This window comes from Schistocerca cancellata, chromosome 11 (genome assembly GCF_023864275.1).
Source record: "Schistocerca cancellata isolate TAMUIC-IGC-003103 chromosome 11, iqSchCanc2.1, whole genome shotgun sequence".
Classification (NCBI taxonomy): Eukaryota; Metazoa; Arthropoda; class Insecta; order Orthoptera; family Acrididae; genus Schistocerca; species Schistocerca cancellata.
Genome location: NC_064636.1, coordinates 107,435,433 through 107,456,683, shown reverse-complemented (window position 1 = coordinate 107,456,683; position 21,251 = coordinate 107,435,433). Strand labels below are relative to the sequence as shown.

The 21,251-nt window shown below is 40.9% G+C and overlaps 1 protein-coding gene across 5 annotated transcripts in view; it reads left to right on the top strand.

Moving 5' to 3' along the window:
* Positions 1 to 21,251, top strand: part of LOC126108581 (sorting nexin-13-like) — a 417,686-nt gene that overhangs the window by 343,695 nt on the left and 52,740 nt on the right. For all 5 annotated transcript variants that reach the window (XM_049913874.1, XM_049913875.1, XM_049913873.1 and 2 more), the window contains one exon: positions 5,311 to 5,525. In XM_049913874.1, coding sequence (XP_049769831.1) covers positions 5,311 to 5,525 — 215 coding nt within the window. The remainder of the gene's footprint in view (positions 1 to 5,310; positions 5,526 to 21,251) is intronic.

Genomic DNA, 21,251 nt, shown 5'->3' with positions numbered 1-21,251 from the left:
AGTATTAGGAAGTCTTTTTCTGAAGGTATTTCTTTTGGTGTGAAGCCATATGTGCAAGTGAAACATGGACGATAAACAGTTCAGACAAGAAGAGAACAGAAGCTCTTGAAATGTGGTGTTAGAGAAGAATGCTGAAGGTTTGATGGGTAGATCACATAGCTAATGAGGAGGTACTGAATAGAACTGGGGAGAAAAGAAATTTGTGGCACAACCTGACTAAAAGAAGGGATTGGTTGGTAGGACACACTCTGAGACATCAAGGGGTCATCAATTTAATATTGGAGGGAAGTGTTGGGGGTAAAAGTTGTGGAGGGAGACCAAGAGATGAATACAGCAAGTAGATTCAGAAAGATGTAGGTTGTAGTAGTTATTCAGCGATGAAGAGACTTGCATGTGATTGAGCAGTGTAGAGAGCAGTCTCCAGACTGAAGACAAAGGTGACAACACAAACAAAAGCAACCCCCCACCCCCACCTCTCCCTCTCTCTCTCCCTCTCCCTCTCCCTCTATCTTTCCCTCTCTCCCCCTCTATCTCCCCCTCTATCTCCCCCTCTATCTCCCCCTCTCTCTCCCCCTCTATCTCTCCCTCTCTCTCTCTCTCTCTCTCTCTCTCTCTCTCTCTCTCTCTCTCTCACACACACACACACACACACACACACACACACACACTCTGTCTTTCTCAGTTATAGATGAGAAAGGTACAGAAATTTAATATCTTTAATGCATACATATACAGAGATTTCACAAAATTTGATCCTGCTGAATTCTGTACCTTCTCAGCTCAACAGCACATACTTCCAGCCTACCTACTGAAACTGAGGCATCTTCATTATCATCCATGGATTCTCAGGCTCCAGATCTGTTTCCTGTTGCATGCTTGGGAGTGCAACATGCACTAGAGAATTTGTCATAAAGCTGTGAATTTGCCATTCACAAAAAAGTGTGTGTGTGTGTGTGTGTGTGTGTGTGTGTGTGTGTGTGTGCACGCGCACCTGAGGCAAATAGATATGCAAAAATATCAAATACGAGGGCTGTTCAGAAAGTAAGGTTACTTTTCAAATTGTGCGGGCAACATACATTCAATTATCAATGTCTCTAACTTTGTACTTAATGTGTGTGTGTGTGTGTGTGTGTGTGTGTGTGTGTGTGTGTGTGGGTGTGGGGGGGGGGGGTAAACATGTTCCAAACATATGTTCACAGTTTCAACTGTACAGCATACTTCGTTTGATTTGACAGATACAAATGTTGGATATGTTTTAGTGTGCTCGGCAATTTTCGATTACTATAAAAAAAATGGAGCAAAAAATTCGCATCAAATTTTGTGTGAAAAGTGGAATCCAGTGCTCTAAAACGCTTGAAATGTTGGTAATGGCATACGATGAGTCTTAAAAAAAACAACGGGGTTTACAAGTGGTACAAGCTCTTCCAAGCTGGCCAAGAAAATGCCAATGATGAACCTCACTCTGAATGCCCCAGCACATCAGCAACAGATGATGACATCGAAGCTGTGAAAAAAATTATTTTGGAAAATCGACAAATTACCGTAAGAGAAGTTGCGGAGGATGTTGGCATATCAGTCGGCTTGTGTCATGCAATTTTTTCGGATGTTTTGGGCATGAGGTTTGTTCCAAAAGTTCCCAATTTTGATCAGAAGAACCATCACATAAGCATCGCTCAGAGCTCTTGAATGATGTAAATGATGATCTTGATTTGCTCAAAAGGGCCATAACTGGTGACGAAATATGGGTTTACAGCTATGATGTGGAAACCAAAACCCACTCATCCCAGTGGAAGCATTCTGGAGAGCCAAGACCAGAAAAGTATGCCAAGTTCGATCAAATGTCAAAGTTGTGCTCACTGCCACCCCCCACCCTCACCCCCTCCAAAATTACTGTGGCGTAGTGCATCATGAAGTTTTGCCTCAAGGTCATACGGTCAATAAGGAGTATTACCTTGACGTTTTGCGCCATTTGTGAGAAATGATACGCAAAAAAGTCCAAAATTGAGGAAAAATAATTCATGGCTTTTGCATCACGATTCATTCAATTGGAAAAGACCTATGAAAGAACAAAGATTTTCAATAGTTGAGGAAATAAAAACTGCATTGCTGGAAGTACTCAAGGCTGTATGAAAAAGTGCTTTTGAGAATAGCTTCGAGGATTGGAATAAGCATTGCGACTAGTGTATTGTATCTGAGGAGAGTTATTTTGAAGGGGATGACATGAAAATTGATGAATAAATAAATATATTTAAAAACAAAGATGATGAGACTTACCAAAAAAAGCGCTGGCAGGTCGATAGACACACAAACACAAACACACACACAAAATTCAAGCTTTCGCAACAAACCATTGCTTCATCAGGAAAGAGGGAAGGAGAGGGAAAGACGAAAGGATGTGGGTTTTAAGGGAGAGGGTAAGGAGTCATTCCAATCCCGAGAGCGGAAAGACTTACCTTAGGGGGAAAAAAAGGACAGGTATACACGTGCGCGCGCGCACACACACACATATCCATCCGAACATACACAGACACAAGCAGACATTTATGTCTGCTTATATTTTTTCCACGTGGAATGTTTCCCGCTATTATATGAATAAATAAATATTTTTTCATGAAAATATAAAGTCACCTTACTTTTTGAACACATCTAGTATAAAGTAGTGCTTCTATTTGGCAATTTTAAGAATGCTTATGATTTCAATGGACAGAGACTCCCTCCTCAGAACCAGGAAGGAAGATACAGTTGATAGGAAAACTTCCAAAGTAACTAAAGAATCTATTACAAACACAGTATCTAAAGGTAAATTTTGTTGGAACAGCTTCTAGACCCTTCCAAGTTGTATCAAAAGTTGAGACTGTTTGTCACTACTATTTTGCAATTGTCTACTGTAAAAAGTTATGAGAGACACGAAAATAGAGGAAGAAAAGCAGAAAGTTGATAACTACAAAAAGCTGGGTAGATCGGAAGAAACACTAGATTGTTTTGCTTTGCAGAGGATCGCATGATAATAGTTGGAGTCGTACAGACAATAAAGAAAAGGCCAGAATGTCTGCTTAGGGAGACAGCTGAAAAGCCTGGTCTTCAAATATATTTTGAAATAACTGTATTGGTGATCAATGAAACTAACTTCTCAAGAATTCTAAAAATCAAATACAGCAACATTAAGAAAATTGGTTAGGTGCTAGTAGGCCTCGCACACAGAGGGTTGCGTGCAAACTTTGTTATGTATATAGACAATCCACCCATTCTATAATTAAGAATCTTGACAATTTTTGCCTGTTATCAACATTGATACTGGCAAGATATCAGTCCCAGGGATTCCAAGATTTTCAAGAATGTTTTATTTCAGTAATATAAATGTGATAGAATAGAAAGTTGTAGTGGTTAATAAAAAAGGAAAAGAGAAGAAAAGAAAAGTTTGCAAATGTGGGAAGAAATGGTTAATAAAAAGGGGGTTTTAAAATTGTTAATGACCGTGCAAAAGGGAAAGAATGAAATGCAAATCGGACTTCGTATTAAAGAAAAGTTATCGGACTTCGTGATTCGGAAAAGATATTGTTGGGGTGGTCCTTGTGGCGTTTCTGAGCAAACGTCAAACCAATTTCCCCTACAAAAATTATTGAAAGGATCAGAGAATAACAAAATGTGATTAACAGGGGGGAGTGGTGTAGATAAGAGTTCATCCATTACCGTGTTAACATGTCTTCTTTCGTGCGGCGTCCAGGTCTTCAAAAATATCCTACTTCATTTCTGCGTGAAAAGTCTTAGCTGCTCCGAAATCTTGCAATAAATTTTCATTGTCCAGGAATTACTAATGTATACAAACTAAAACCATCTTGGTGTTGAATGCAATATATTTTACGTTGCTGCTTTCAACCTCCAAATTTCATACAAACTTTCACAACACGTCTGCAGATCAATGAGTTTTTTCGTCTTGATCCGACCAAGACTAGCTAATAAGTTTTTTACATCTGAAATAAGCTTTGGCTCTCAAGAGACAAAACACGGATAGAAAACAAAAAAAAGAGTTACAATTTTAGTATTTTCTCTGCTGTCGAGCGCTCATACCGCTGCGACGGTATAATTTATATCTGAGGGAACGAGTGTAGTACGGCAAAATTCAAAGTCCCGCTACGAAGTTATGGAGGAGACACGCGACCATTATTATAATAATCAGTAGTTCTCCATTCAGGCTGACTGGGTCGCAGGGTAAAAGTGAAACATCGGGCAAGGAATGACTTTACTGCTCGTTTGATACATTTCAGAATTTATCAATCATCAGTTATGCAGGAGTGGGCAGACCAGTCTGTGAATATTTGTCTCACATGCAACTTGAAGTGGGGGTGGGGGCTGCTATGTAACCCAGTATACTGCAGAAATAACAAAAAGAAGACACCAATGTTTTTCAGTCATTAAATTTCCTATTTTTTTCCATTAAAAGATTTCCCAAGATTTCCAGGCCAAAATTCCAAATTTCCCTAAGATCATTTTTCTCCTATGTGGGAACAAATTTTACTTTACTTCTTTTCATAGCCACAAATGAAATTTGAGTTGCTACTTAAATTTTTACTCATTACTCTTTCGTCACATTCGTCTGAAAACAAGATATGTATGAATAACACCTCATTTTTCTTTTCAAGAAGACATTTTTGACTGTAATACATTACAACACATTTACTGCAGCTAAATTTATAATGTTTTATTGTAATGTGCAGTACATACTAACACTTTGTGGTTTACAGAACGTCTTCAGTTGAAGTGTGGGTTTTTTTTTTTTTTTTTTTTTTTTTTAATTTAATCCACAGCCATTTGATGAAGATTAATTTTTGAAAGCACAAAATGGTTAGCAAAAGGTACTACATATAATCTTTTGCAGAAAGACTTTGTGCACATTGGCAGTAAATGAAATTTTGTTTGCTACCATTGGAGTGAGAACGAATTTGTGACTGTGCAAACAAAAAACTGTTGTGCTGAGAAGTATGTACATTACTTAATACTTTACAGACCGAGCCCGAGCATAGCTCGTGCCACATTGCCGTGTTCAAAAGATCACATGAAGTGTAGCTCAGGCCGCGATTTTCTCGATTCAGCTTACGTCTTAACTTGCCCTTGAAATCTCAAAATTAGTCAGGGAAAAATGGGGAAACTTATGGCAACCTTGATTATGCCCAGGTCTGCCAGACAATGAGATAGTGTCAAAACTAAGTGCACAGTAATAAAATAATTTTCTCATCTCTCTCACGGTTTTATCGAGAAAGTGAAGTGACATTTAGTAACGACCATGGTGCAAACGGTGCGCATGTCCCTCAGACGGCGGACAACATCCCTCTGCGCATCATGCTGCTGCTGATGGACGAGGTGTTCGACCTGAAGCAGCGCAACCAGTGGCTGCGGCGGCGCATCGTGACGCTACTGCGCCAGATCATCCGCACCATGTTCGGCGACATCGTCAACCGCCGCATCCTCGACTATGTGCTGCTCATGACCAGCCCGGACCAGGTGGCAGACTACCTGCGCGCCTTCAAGTGAGTGGCATCCAGAGTGAGGAGTACTTTCCCTCTGTAAGCTGGCTTTTTATTTTAAACAAAACAGTTAGTCTCATTACCCAGCAATTCTGTAATTTTGCTCCCTCGGGCACTATAGATTTCTGTCACAGTAAAAATTATTTTGCCAGTTTAATATTTTATTTTAGCCCTTGGAAATAGTCAGTGAAAGTCTGTGACTGTAAAAGCAGCAGTTTTGTCTGTGTAGACCATACTCGGAGTCACGTTGCATCCAGTCTGGGTAAAATGTGGAGCTGTCAAAAAAATTGTCTGTCATCTGTGTCGGGAATGACCAAGTGTTATGGATAATGTCGTGTTGACCATTTGTAGTAATACGTGGAGGTGAGCCCTCTACCCTGCTGACGAGACACAGACAGATGTGCCGAGTTGACGTGGCCGTAACCTATGCCGGAGCGACGTAACGGTGACGTATGCCGACAACTGCGAGCTGCTTGTGTGTCGTAAATGGTCACCACGAAAGCAGCCACGACACTCAATTGTTGCTGATAAATACAACAGAGTATTACAAGTAATAAAATGTTCTGCGCTATAGTGCTGTGGTCGAATGAATTCCCGTTAAAATCCAATATTTCATCTCCGTCTGTGGAGGACATTTTTGAGGGAGATTGTAGATTCTTTGAGTGTCCGATTCACACCCTGACTCGCTAGTGACTGCAAAAAAATTCTGTTTGCTTCTGCCTCCTTGCAGTGGCGTGACGTCACACGTTTTGAATACTCGAACGCAACTGGCCATTGTTGACTGTTCTCTTCTGCTGTTGCTGTTACCCCATGGAGAAGACTGCTACACGTCTTCCTCAGCACCGGAACCCAGATATCATTTAATTTCATGCCCCCCTCCTTCCTATTGAAATTCCTGGGTGTTTTACAATCTCTATGGTCTCTCTGTATAACCTTTTGTGGTATTCACTTGAGGCTGTGAGTACTTGAGTCATATCAAAATGAATGTGGTGGTCTCACGACTACAAAACCTGTTCCAAAACAGCTGATCTGTCTATCTCCCCTCTTGTGCAGTTGCCCCTGTGCTCTTCTAGTTGTTTCTTTGAACATTGTTTTTGTAATACCCACATATTCCTCCCCACAACTACACAGAATCCTATAAATTCTTGCTTTTTTCAGTGGTTTGTGAGCATCCTTCGCTGATTTTAGATGCTCCTGTATCTTCTGGGTGGGTTTGTAGATTACCATAATGTTCAATGTTTTCAAAATTTTTCCTGTGCGGTCAGTAACATCCTTTCGAATTCACAAGCGCCTGTGCATCACTGTGATGATCAAGTATTCTGTCAAAAGCTCAAAGTCATGTCTGGCTTTGATGTGCTGAGTAAACCAAAAATGTTATAGATGTGGACATTGATGCATGAAATTTTGATCTTCACAGTTTTGTTCATTGACAAAATAACATATGCACCTGCCACTCAGGAATTTCCTTTATTTATTCCCTGCACTATGCGTTTTCGGAAGTAATTCCCATTATCAAGTGTGAACTTAATGTATTATATCCATAATAATCAGCCAGAAAATCGTAAGCAACTGTCTAACAACCAGATGTCACTTTGGCATGGATAAGAGCGGGGATGCATCATGGCATGGAAGCAATGAAGTCTTCATAGTTTGCTGGAGGTAGCTGGTACCACCTCTGCACACAAAGGTCACCTGATTCCCATAAATTCTGGGGAAGGGGCCGATGATCTCTGATGTCACGTTCAATCACAACCCGGATGAGTTTGATCGGGTTCATATCAGGTGAGCTGGGGGAGGCCAGCACATCAACTGGACCTCTCCACTGTGTCCCTTGAACTACTCCGTGCTGCTCTCATTGAAAAATGCCACTGCTGTCAGGAAACATGTTTCATTGAGTGATGTACATGGTTTACAACCAGTGTACAATACTTCTTGGCCATCATAGTACCTTGTGCAAGCTCCACTGGACCCACGGATGCTCACGTGAATGAGCATAACGGAGCCGCTGCCAGTTTGCCTCTGTCCCGCTGTACAGGAGTTGTTCCTGTGGAAGGCAACAGATTTGCACCCTCCCATCAGCACAATCGAGAAGTTTGTGGGATTCATCAGACCATGTAACACTGTGCACCAACATCCAATGCCGGTGGCCACATGCACACTTCAGGCCCAGTTGCCGGTGTCGCGGTGTTAACATCGGCACATGCACGGGTTGTCGGCTGTGGAGGCCCATCATTAGGAGAGTTCAGTGCACTGTGTGTTCACACTCTGCACAGCATTAAAGTCTGATGTTAGTTCTGCCACTGTTTGCTGCCTGTCCTGTTTTACCAATCTGCCCAGCCTACGATGTCCGACATCTGCAATGAGGGGTGGTTGCCCAACCCCACGACCTCTGGATGTGGCTTCACCTTGGTTTTGCCGTGTGTTGAAAACACCACATTTCTGAAATGCTCATCCCAAACCTTCTGGGCCATAACATTGTGCCCTCGGTCAAAGTAAGGTGGATCGCACGCATTCTCCACAGACAGCATGCTCTCTGAAACTACATGCCAAGTGATGCTGCTATCACCTGGATGTGTTTATGTCAATAGTAGGGCAGTGGTAAATTTTTTCGACGTGGGATTCATACACTGCCTTAAAGATGGGAGAAAGTGGTGGCCAGTGATGAAAAATACCAGGTGATCAAAAAGTCAGTATAAATTTGAAAACTGCATAAATCACGCAATAATGTAGATAGAGGGGTACAAATTGACACACGTGCTTGGAATGACACGGGGTTTTATTAGAACCAAAACAATACAAAAGTTAAAAAAATGTCTGACAGATGGCGCTTCATCTGATCAGAATAGCAATAATTAGCATAACAAAGTAAGACATAGCAAAGATGATGTTCTTTACAGGTAATGCTCAATATGTCCACCATCATTCCTCAGCAATAGCTGTAGTCGAGGAATAATGTTGTGAACAGCAATGTAAAGCATGTCCGGAGTTACGGTGAGGCTTTGGCGCCGGATGTTGTCATTCAGCGTCCCTTGAGATGTCGGTCGATCACGATACACTCGCGACTTCAGGTAACCCCAAAGCCAGTAATCGCACTGACAGAGGTCTGGGGACCAGGGAGACCAAGCGTGACGAAAGTGGCTGCTGAGCACACGATCATCACCAAATGACGAGTGCAAGCGATCTTTCATGTGTCTAGCAGTGTGGGGTGGTTCTAATAAAACCCCATGTCATTCCAAGCATGTGTGTCAATTTTTACCTCTCTATCTACATTATTCCGTTGTTTATTAATTTTTCAAATTTATACTGATTTTTTGATCACCCGGTACTTTGAATGATACATGTGTAACCAATTTGTTTCATTAAAGCCTCAAGTGTTGGGGAAACAAAGTTGTACACCTTGTAGGATAATACGAAAATGAAGCAGGGAGTGTATATACAGAACTGCACAAACAAGTTGTGTAGTAGATAGTTTATTACAAAAATGGTGAAAATAATACATCATTTACATTTTGCTTCATCATGTCAGTTTTCAAAATCCTCGATCATGCGTATATGTCATCATAAAAAAGAAGGCTTTTCACTTAGTATATTCATACTATTTAGCATGGCATCATATTATTGTATAATGGCATCTTACACTTTTATTGAAAGCATTTTAATTACTGTGCAATTTATTATTATATGTACATATATTTTTATGTATTTACGTTCCCTTTATTAGGGCTCGGCAAGAAAAATACACTGTATTTATGAGGTAGTGTGTCGTGGTGTATTGTCCAGTTTAATTGTGCTGCACTGTTGTCAGTATTATGGGCGAGTATTTTGCCTGGTCTATGTTTTTTCATAAGTTGCGATGTACACATAAAGAAAGTAATGTGTCGGAGTTCTGCTGCCATATTCTGTGTAGATACCAAAGTTAGCATGAGACCTTTTGAACAGATAACATGTGTGTTTTTATGCAACTCAATTACAAATAAATTTTTCCCATCCAGTCTCCTTGCATCTCACATAATCACCTAGAAACCTGTGTGTTGTCAACGGACATAAAAAGATTTTAAGATAGTAAGCTCACAATATCACCACAGGAATGTACTCTCTCTGATTAGCACACAGACAGTCTGACTTGTGAAAGAATTTACGCAAAAAACAGCCTCTGTTCACATGTAAATGGCGAATCGAGACATTGATTTGTAGTGATTTATGTGAAGGATGTTAACATTGGCAACATCTCACATAATTTACATCATTTCACAATGTACAGGGGTAAACACTCATTTGATGTTGCTGTATTTCTACAATGAAAGGCCTATTCTTGAGGATGACATGTATATGTGTTGGAGAATTTTAATGTCGGACATGCTCAAGTAAAATTTTAGTGATATATTTTTTTCACAATTTCTGTAATGTACTAGAGTCTACACGACATATTTGTACAGCTCTGTATATACACTCTGTGCTTCATTTTAGTATTCTTTTAGCTTCTGCAGTACTGCTTGAAAATTGTCCAAAGGCTGAAATTGCAGTCCTTTCTACAGTGAACAGCAAATATGACATCCTTTAAGAGAAAAATACGTGGGTATTTATCTCATTTAGGTGTCACTTTCACCCTGTGTAACACTCATATTCTCCACTCCTCCACAACTCAGGAACAGCTTTGTGCCGACTGATGAAATTCAAAGTGTGCATCACCATGCTTGAAGTTCTGGCTGAGGCAGAATACTATGAACGCTATTCTGTATTGGTTAATGCAGACAAAGGAAATGCAATACTAACCAGTGAGATTGAAGAATCTGTGAAGGAGATGAAAAATGGAAAGGCAATGGGAATTCGTGAGATTCCTGTGGAACTGTTAAAGTCATTGGAGAAAGAAGGGAAAAAGGAGTTGTGCGAATTGTGTAATCAAATATACATGACAGGAAAATGGCCAGAGGACTTTACAGAAAGTATCTTAATATCTATAGAAAAGAAAAAGAACAGCGAAAAGTGCGAGGAACATAGAACAGTGAGCCTGATATCTCATGCAGCCAAAGTCTTGCTGAGGACACTCAACAGAAGGCTATATGGAAAGCTGAATTGCGTAATACGACATGAACAATTTGGTTTCAGGCAAGGAGTGGGAACTAGAGAGGGGAGAGGTACTTGGAGAAGAAAAGGTAGGTGTACATTGTGTTCATCGATTTTGAGAAGGCTTTTGACTGTGTCAGATGGGACAAACTGGTGGAAATCCTAAGGAAATGTGGAGTTGACTAGAGGGATGGACAGCTAATTAGAAATTTATATTTGAACCAGAGAGCAAGAGTAAGAATAGGTGGTGTGATGAGTGAAGAAATGGAACTGGGAAGAGGTGTAAGACAAGTTTGTTATTTATCACCAACACTGTTCAATATATATCTGGAGGAAATTATTAGTGAAAGTTTTGATGGAAGGAGGGGAGTTTGAGTAGGTGGTCGGAGAGTGGAGTGTATAAGATTTGCAGATGACATGGTTGTGATGGCAGAGAGTGCAACAGACATGGAACAAATGTTAGATGATCTAAACACAAAATTAGAAGAATATGGAATGAAGATTAACAAGAAGAAAATGAAAAGCATGGTAATTGGAGGAAAGGTGAGGAAACGCTGCATGAAAATAGAGGGAGATGAAATAGAGCAAGTGAATAACTTCAGTTACTTGGGAAGTGTAATAATGGATGATATGTATTGCTCAGCAGAAATTAGGAAAAGAGTTGCAATGGCAAAAGCAGGATTCAAGAGGAAACAGAAATTACTTTGTGGACACTAAACAAAGATCTGAGGAAAAGACTTGCCAAATGTTACATCCAGAGTGTTGCACTATATGGTGCAGAGACCTGGACATTGAGGAAGGAGGATGAAAGAAGACTGGAGGCACTAGAGATGTGGATATGGAGAAGAATGGAAAAAGTGAAATGGGAGGACCGAGTAAGGAATGAAGAAGTATTAAGAAGAGTTGGAGAAGAAAGAAACACGCTGAAAGTTATCAGAAAGAGAACTGGATTGGACATTGTTTAAGGAGGGACTGTTTATTGAAGGAAGCGATAGAAGGAATGGCACGGGGGAAAGGGGAAGAAGAAAAAGAAGATATCAAATGCTGGACAGTATCAAAGGAGGCAAATATTCAAAAATGAAAAGACTGGCTATGGACAGAAAAAAGTGGAAGAGGCTTAACCCGTGACAAGACCTGCTGTAAGGTAGAATACTGTACTACTACTACTAATGCAGACAAAGGAGCAGTACTTTGATTTTTTATAGTGACAGCTTTCAGTTTTAGAATGCAGCTTATATTCTTGTTTTATTTTTGCATTTCCTTTAACTTGAGCTATCACATGATATCAGTTATGGCCAGTGTCACCAGTCCAGATTATAAGTGCTCCCACTAGACTATTGTCATTGGCTCTGCTGTCTCATGTGCTATGATAAATGTGCAAAATAACATCATTTTTTCCGTAAACAGAGCTGCACAATTAACGTATTAGGTTGTCACATAAGTTTGTAGCATTTTTGTTATCCGTGTTGGTATTCCAGTTGCTATGGCTTTATTTATCGGCTGTCATGTTTTATAATAGGCTTTCAAAAATAAACAAGCCAGAGGCATAATTACAGAAACCAGTACCTGTATGGTAGTAATATTCTCTCTGGCTGTTGAGACAATTTTCCCACTGTGACACGAGGCGGTGAATGGCTGTCTCATAAAATTCCTGGGGTAGCGATGTTAACCAGTTCCGTACGTGCAGCTGGATGTCGTTGTCCGAGGTGAATCGTTTGCCCCTCAGAGCCTTTTTAAGTGGATCAAAAATGCCGCAATCACAGGGAGAGTGGTCTGGACTGTACGGAGGGTGGCCGAGGACCTCCCGTTTGAATTTGTGTGGGAGTGCCGCGACTGTGTCGGCTGTACGAGGCTTTGCATTGTCGTGGAGCAGAATGACCCCACGGGTGAGATTGGCTGGTCGTTTTGATTTGATCGCTCGGTGAAAGTTGGTCAGGGTTTGCGAGTAAAGCTGTGCATTCACTGTTGTCCTGTGCTGCAGAAAGTGAATCATAAGGGGGCCATCTTGTTCAAAGAAGTATGTCAGCATAACCTTTCCTGCACTTGTGTGGATGGGCTCGGCTTTTTTCCGTGGTGGTGACCCCGGATGCTTACACTGGAGACTTTGTCTTTTGCTTCCGGTTCGAAGTGACGTCACCGTGACTCGTGTCGAAGACCGTGTGTCACCCGTCGGGCACACACTTTGCGCGTCTGTAGTCATTTCTTCACGACGGTGTGAACACTTCCGATGCTCCATCCGAACGCGGCTGCTACGGCTTTCACTCCTCCACTCGGTGGTCCTGGGAATGATTGCATCCACCAGCTAGATGATGTAATCGGTAATACAGTGTGGTGCTCCAGACCGCGCATCATCGGCTAGCGACACCGGTTCTTCCCTCGAGCACTTGGGCCGAGCCTTGCCCCTCGCGAGGGACGTGCAGTGTTCACCGTACACTTGTGACATTCGTCGATCAGTGTCTGTTCCTCCTCCTCCTTTCGCTGTCAGAAAATGAACGACGCCCCTCTGCTCTTCTGTTGGTGCCGCCGTGTCACTGTGTGCAGTGCGACTGGCAGCATTCGACGATATACACGTGCTGCTGCTAGCTCTGTATAGTCGTGTGATGTGCAGACGTGCCCTCTAGTGACGGGCTGTGAACTTCCACGCTGTGGTCAGAACCTCTCCTCGTTACACGCGCCACAATATTACCCTCCTGTCACCCGTTCGCGCAATCCCGACTCCGGCTCGTATCTTTTGGAATGTCCCTTATATTTGTAGTTCACTGTTGACGTTTGACGGCACACATTGTCATTTTGTGATTTGAAGATAATGAGTGGAGCTGTGGATAAAACTGAGTTCCAAGTGTAGAAATCGGAACATATCCAGCGTATTCTTACGTGAAGAGTTCAATGCAAGGTGACTGCAGTGGGGGCAGCCAGAAGTATTTGCAGCATATATGCGAATAATGCCATTGGACAGAACATGGAAAGAAAATGGTTTTCTCACTTAAGGAAGGTTGTTTTGACATTAGTGACTCTCCATGTTCAGGTAGTAGACCTTTGGGGTTTAATGATGATCTTTTAAACACATTAATGCACAGTGATCCATTTTGGTGTACTTGAGAACTGGCAAATGTGATGAACTGTGATCATTCCACCATTGTGTGACATTTGTACACAATGCTTAAGGTTCAAAAATTGTGTGTTTAGGTAGTGCACACACTAAGCCAGAATCACAAAAATCAGCAGGTGGTCATATGTGCATCTCTGCTTGATTGTCATCAGTTGGCTTATGAACAACAATGACCATTCTCATCATGTATCATTACTGGTGAAGAGAAAGACACATTTATGCTAAAAAAATGGTTCAAATGACTCTGACCACTATGGGACTTAACTACTGAGGTCATCAGTCCCCTAGAATTTAGAACTACTTAAACCTAACTAACCTAAGGACATCACACACATCCATTCCCGAGGCAGGATTCGAACCTGCAACCGTAGCAGTCGCACAGTTCCAGACTGTAGCGCCTAGAACCGCTCGGCCACCCCAGCTGGCTTCATGCTAACATAATGAAAAGAAAGGAATAGTCGTGCCCAGACAGAGCAGCAACTCCCCATACAAAGACCGATGTGCATCCACAAAAGATAACGGTATGCTTCTTGTGCGAGGGTGATGATGTACTACGAATTGCTTCGGCGAAGTGTAACAATCGCTGCCGAAACTTGTTCCTAACAGCTGAGATGTCTTGCAGACACAAACCGAGGACAATGACTGCGAAGACTACGCAAAATGATGCTACTCGACAATAACGGGTGCACACGTCTTGCTAGACTGACACCGACACAACTTCTATATAGTGTTTTTAAGTCATTTCCCACCTACCTTCTTCACCTGATCTTGCACCCTCAGTTTTTCGCCTTTTCCGCTGTCTATTGAACGAGGGTCAAGAATCTCCTTTCCGGCTGAAAATGTACTCCAAATGTGGCTCTGTGTGTTCTTCACCTCGGAGCGAAGTGATTTCTACAACCTCTGTATTCAAAAGTTACTACAACATTGGCAAACTGTTGTAAATATTGGAGGAGAACATTTTGTTGTTGACTAGATTCTCTGTTATGTGTATCTGTTGTGTTATTAAACATATGCAAGAATACTACAACGGATGCACCAACCCAATATGTTATTTAAATAATGGTATCACGAAACTTCCGAAAGCTGCTTAATGCATATTCATTTACTGACAACAAGTTTCAATCAGGAGACTATCTTCATATTGTGGATACTATTACATCAGGTTAAAGGAAGATTCCTTGGTGCCAAGTGCATAATTGTTGTAAGTTATGGTATCTTGTCACTTAGACGTGTGGCCGCTGTGTTATACTACTTTTGCTATTAGCCACTAACTGCACAAATTGGCAGTCCTTTGCAGTATTCAGCTTAATGTCTCACAAATTTTGCAAACTCAGGTTTCTGATATGACTTTGCTGAGACAGTAATGTGAATAGTGCAAAATAATGTCAATTTGTGCACTTAGTGAGCACTGCTCGTGGCCTCGCGGTAGCGTTCTCGCTTCCTGAGCACAGGGTCCCGGGTTCGATTCCCGGCAGGGTCAGGGATTTTTCCTCCCTTGAGATGAGTGGGTGTTGTTGTGTCGTCTTCATCATCATCATCATCATCATCATCATCATCATCATCATCATCATTCATCCCCATTATGGTCAGAGGAAGGTGATGGCAAACCACCCCCACTAGGACCTTGCCTAGTACGGCAGTGCGGGTCTTGCGCATCGTTCCCCTACACTCCGTCACAGAGTATGGGACTTTCCATCATCATCATCATCATCATCATCATCAGTGAGAAATAGAAAAGAATGCGTAAGATAGTGGTTGCATGTATAAGTGGTGGTGGTGATGGTGATGAAGAACAAGAAGAAATGATGAGGACAACACAAACACCCAGTCCCCAGACAGAGAAAATCTCCAACCTGGCCCGGAACCCCGTGATCCAAAGAGGTAGCAATGCTAGGCTCTAGACCACGAGCTGCGGACACGGATAAGTGATGTGCTGCAATTTGAAAGGTACCTGTTGGATCTATCATTTTCTCCCCGCCTATTTTATCTTTTTCAAGATGTACAAATATTTTACAACTATCTCAGAGATATTAAGTCGGCCAGCTTCAATACTTTCCAATTCTGAGAGGTTCGTAAACTCTTTGCACAACCACTGTATCGAAAAGCTTGTATTTGGCGAGCCAGTGGCCTTCAGCCAGTCACGTGCTCTGACAGTAGAGTATCCATTTGCTTCTTGCTCCAAAAGGATGCTTGCCATTACAGTGGCATTGCTTTTACTGTAGAGTTGAACACAATTTCTTGGAGTGATGAGATATGCTTTGTATCGGAACCATATTTTGAGGAATCTGCTGTTCTGATGAAATTTTGCATGGATGGGCGCCCGCAATTACGTCGAGTAACTTGTTCGATGCATCAAATTACTGATACGACAGTTACAAATTTTTTTATTGTGCCGAGTTCTATGCTGCAGTTTGAGGTGATTTAGGTCATGACTTTGTGTCCTTCCATGAACTGGTGTTGACTTGTGTGTATTCATATTTTCTAAGTTAATTTGATTCTGTTTCGTACTCAACTCCTCCATAAATTTTGTGAGAAAGAGAAGGTCCATATGCCAAATGATATCAGATTGTGATAACGAAGATGTAAGCGTATTTTGCAAAGCTAAATATAGACACAACTTCCACTGTGCTTGTAATTTGTGCTTATGCTTTTTGTACACTTTAACTGCACACATTGAACAGTCACAGCTAGCTAGATCATTCTGTTGTTGATGATTTGCTTAAATATGGTGCACGTAGGTTGCTTCCATCTTGCTGATCTAAGGTTAGGCAAAAACGGACCAAGTGAGTTAGTCCTGTCCATGAAGCAATGCGATTAGAATAGATTTTGGCATACTCTCTCTGCAAGGTAGTCAGTGCTGACGACTTCGCTGTTGAGCACCCTCAGCCATAAATCGTCATCAATGTAGTCAGTCATTTCAATTGTGAAGTAAGGTAAGTTGACAGAGATTGCTTTTGGCAGACATGAGACTCTTATATACGGTAGCACCTCGGAATGGTGTCCATTTTACATGCAAGACATGTGGATGTGCTATGGGGTGGTTCTTATTTCAAAATCTTGGCTATTGCATTTACTGTGAATATAGGAGCACATACTGAGGGGAAAAAGCCCCATTACACTGTGGATTGCCACAAGTGTGTAGCTAGTACACATTAGTGGACACTGTTGCTCTGTTTGCTTACATAGAAGAGACAGTCAATTGAAAATGAGACAGAGGGAGAAAAAACAATTAATCAGTTTCTTACTTCAGAAGTAATCAACTTAACTTAATACATGTATCTCAGTGTGAGACAAGATGGTCAATGCCTATGTGGAAAAATGTTTGCATTTGCTTACAGATCCACGACTGTATACAGGTGTGCACCTGCTTGTCGGAAGCAAACTGACGCCACGAATGTCTTCTTTGGGGCTCCAAAATACGGAAATCGCATGAGGAGGATGTGCCACGGCTTCCCAGTGAATCTTCTGCAGTGTTGTTGAAACAACCTTGGAAATTTGTTGACAGGCATTATCCTGCCACGGAATGATGCCATCCGTCAAAATTTTCTGGGTGTTTGGCACGCTTCACTTTTTGCTAAGTGTCCGCATACTGCTGTGTGCTAATTCTGGCATTGTTTTCCAGAAAGTCAGTGAGCACCGGGCCCTTGCAAAAGGGTAATTGTGACTTTCCTGGAACGGTCGTGCCAGTTGTTTTCATTACACTGTAAAGTTCTGCTGGGAAACCCTTGCACATCCTCTATGCAGTCCCAATAATCTCTTCCCATGTGATATATTATTGAATGTTCAACTGTGTCATTAATAATGTGTTATAAACATATATGTTTTAATCAACTGTTTGAACATTTGTATTTTGGAAAAAAAACAAAAAACAAAAAAATTGGGAGTATTAGGACCCTGTGATCTTACTCCAAAACAGACATTCAGCCAATTCAACAAAGTATTATAGATGCCAAATTCATTACAATGCTCAAGTAATTATTAAGATTTGTACAGTTGATCTCTCTTGCTTGAAACATATGGTGGTCTTGCATCGTTGAACATACAAATGCCCACCTATGATTTCACATATCATGTATGTGTATCATTTCCATTTTGGTTACGGGCTACCATCATTTGTTGCCATTATAATATTCCAGTAACAGTTTGGCACACAATGTATTAAAAAACAGGGGTTGATGAACATCGTATGATGCTGGCTGGATCAGAATTTTCCCCCATGATATTGGATTATTGTACTGTGTGTCATGGCCAGAAAAAGGAATCAGCAGTTCCTTTGTTTGTCATAAAGTGATATTATATGTGCACCATTTAGGATTAGACCAGTAAAAAAAAGTAGCAAAATCATTCAGTCTTGAAAACGTTACATCACTTGGAATTTGACATGTATTTCTGCAAACCTAATCATGACTGTGTGCGGGATACTCAAGTGGTTGATGTAAAAAAGAATTTAATCATTTTAAATCATGTGTAGAAAACGTTACCAGTTCTTTCATGCATAGTAGCTGTGTTGGGAAAGAACCAGATCTGCAAGTCCTAATAGAAAGCGCTGAAGCTAAGCTGGCTAAAGCCGGAAATAAGTTAAGTTGAAATTTTTTCAAACGACCTGACAGTGATCAGAAAGGATAGATTAAATACAGTTGGTGGTGGAGTACTTATTTCTGTCAGAAGTAGTTTACCTTGTAGTGAAATTCAAGTAGATAGTTCGTGCGAAGTTGACCATCGGACTAAACTTTTAGTTGGATCGTTTTACTTAGCCCCCAACTCAGATGATGTGGGTGTTGAACAGTTCACAGAAAACTTGAGTCTCATTTCAAATAGGTATCCCAATCATACAATTATAGTTGGTGGTGACTTCATTCTACCCTCAATATGCTGGAAAAATTATGTGTTTCAAGCCGGCAGCAGGCATAAAACGTCATCCAAAATTGGACTGAATGCTTTCTCAGAAATTTTTTTTGAACAGTTAGTATACAAGTCCGCCTGAAGCGTAAATGGTTACGAAAGTGTACTTTTCCTCTTAGCAACAAATAATTCTGAACAAATAGGGAGTATTGTGACGAATACACGGATTAACGGCCACAGGGCAGTCGGTGCCAGGCTGAATACCATAACATCCTCAACCATCAAAGAGAAACACAAAGTACATCTATTTAAAAAAGATGATAAAAATGCTCTTAAATGCCTTTTTAAGAGACAGTCTCCACTCCTTCCATTCTGATCATGTAAGCGTAGAAAAGATGTGGAATGATTTCAAAGAGATAGTATCAACGGAAATTGAGAGATATATATACTACATAAATTAATAAGTGATGGTGCTGATACCCCATGGTACACAAAACGGGTCAGATCACTGTTGCAGAAGCAGTGAAAAAAGCATGCCAAATTTAAAAGAGTGCAAAATCCCCGAGATTGGCAGAGTTTTGCAAAAGTTCGAAAGATAGCGCCTACTTCAATGCGAGATACTTTTTATAATTTCCACAATGAAACTCAGTCTTGGAATCTGGCAGAAAACCCAGAGAGATTCTGGCCATACATAAAGCACACCAGTGGCAAGACGCAATCAATACCTTCACTGCACAATAACAAGGGTGAAGTCACTGATAAGTGCCACAAAGCAGGGATATTAAACACGGTTTTCCGACAAGGTAAATATTCCTGAATTCTGATCAAGAACAAATGCCAAGATGAGAAATAGAGAAGTAGATATCCTCAGTGTAGCAAAGCAGCTTAAATCCCTTAATAAAGACGAGGTCTCCAGTGCAGATTTTATACCAGTCAGGTTGTTTTCAGAGTATGCTGATAAAATAGCTCGAAATATCCGCACCTAAAGACTGGAAAATTGCTGAAGTCACACCAATACCAAAAAGGGAAATAGTAGTAATCAGCTCAACCACAGGCCTATATCACAAAAGTCGATTTGCAGGAGGATTTTGGAACATATACTATGTTTGAATATTATGAATTACCTCGAAGAAAATGATTTATTGACGCATAGTCAGCATGGATTGAGAAAATATCATTATGGTGAAACACAGCTAACTCTTTATACTCATGAAGTAATGAGTGCTATCAACAGGATATGTCAAATTGATTCCATATTTTTAGATTTCCAGAAGGCGTTCGACACCGTTCCTCACAAGCATCTTCTAACCAAACTGCATGCCTATGGAATATCGCGTTAGTTGTGCGACTGGATTTAAGATTTCCTGTCAGAAAGGTCACAGTTCATAGTAATAGGTGCAGAGTCATTGAGTAAAACAGAAGTAATGTCTGGCATTTCCCAAGGAAGTGTTATAGGCCATCTATTGTTGCTAAGTGTTATAGGCCATCTATTGTTGCTAAGTGTTATAGGCCATCTATTGTTGCTAAGTGTTATAGGCCATCTATTGTTGCTAAGTGTTATAGGCCATCAATTGTTGCTGATCTATATTAATGAGATAGGAGACAATCTGAGTAGCCCTTTTAAATTGTTTGCAGATGGTGCTGTCATTTACTGTCTTGTATATGACCAAAAGGAATTGCAAAATGATTTAGATAAGAAATCTGTATGGTGCAAAAAGTGGCAATTGACCCTGAATAAAGAAAAAAGTGAAGTTACTGACATGAGTACTAAAAAAAATTCGCTAAATTTTGATTACGCAATAAGTCACACAAATGTGAAGGTTGTACATTCAACTAAATACTTAGGGATTACAATTACAAATAACCTAAATTGGAACGATCACATAGATAATGTTATAGGTAGAGCAAACCAAAGACTGTGATTCATTGGCAGAACACTTAGAAGGTGCAATAGGTCTATTAAAGAGACTGCTTACACCACACTTGTCCGCCCTATTCTGGAGTATTGCTGTGCGGTGTGGGATGCGCATCAGGTGGGACTGACAGATGACATCGAAAAAGTTCAAAGAAGGGCAGTTCACTTTGTATTATCATGAAATTGGGGAGATAGTGCCACAGAAATGATAAGTGAATTGGAGTGGGAATCAATAAAATAAAGGCTTTTTCATTGCAATGGGATCTTCTCATGAAATTTCAGGGATCTTCTCATGAAATTTCAATCACCAGTTTCCACCTCCGATTGCGAAAACATTCTGTTGGCACCTGCCTACATAGGGAGAAATAATCATCACAATAAAATAACCAGAAATCAGGGCTCACACAGAGAAATTTAATTGCTCGTTTTTCCTGTGTGCCGTTTGAGAGTGGAAAGGTAGAGCGACAGCTTGAAAGTGGTTCATTGAACCCTCTGCCAGGCAGTTTTATTGAGAATAGCAGAGTAATCACGTAGACGTAGATATATACATTATTTCACCAAATTGTTCTGGGGGAACGAGACCACCTCCTTCATCTGATGAAGTATCTGATGTTTCTGGTAACTGTGATCTGTTGTATGCCCAAATACTGTATGCACCAGGTTCTAACATAATGACATCTAGTACATGTAATGGACTCAATGCTACTCCATGAGCATCGTAGGTTTGCCGATTTGTAGGATGCATGATATTATTACCGACACCACCACTACCATCAGAGCTGTCAATTTTAACAACAAA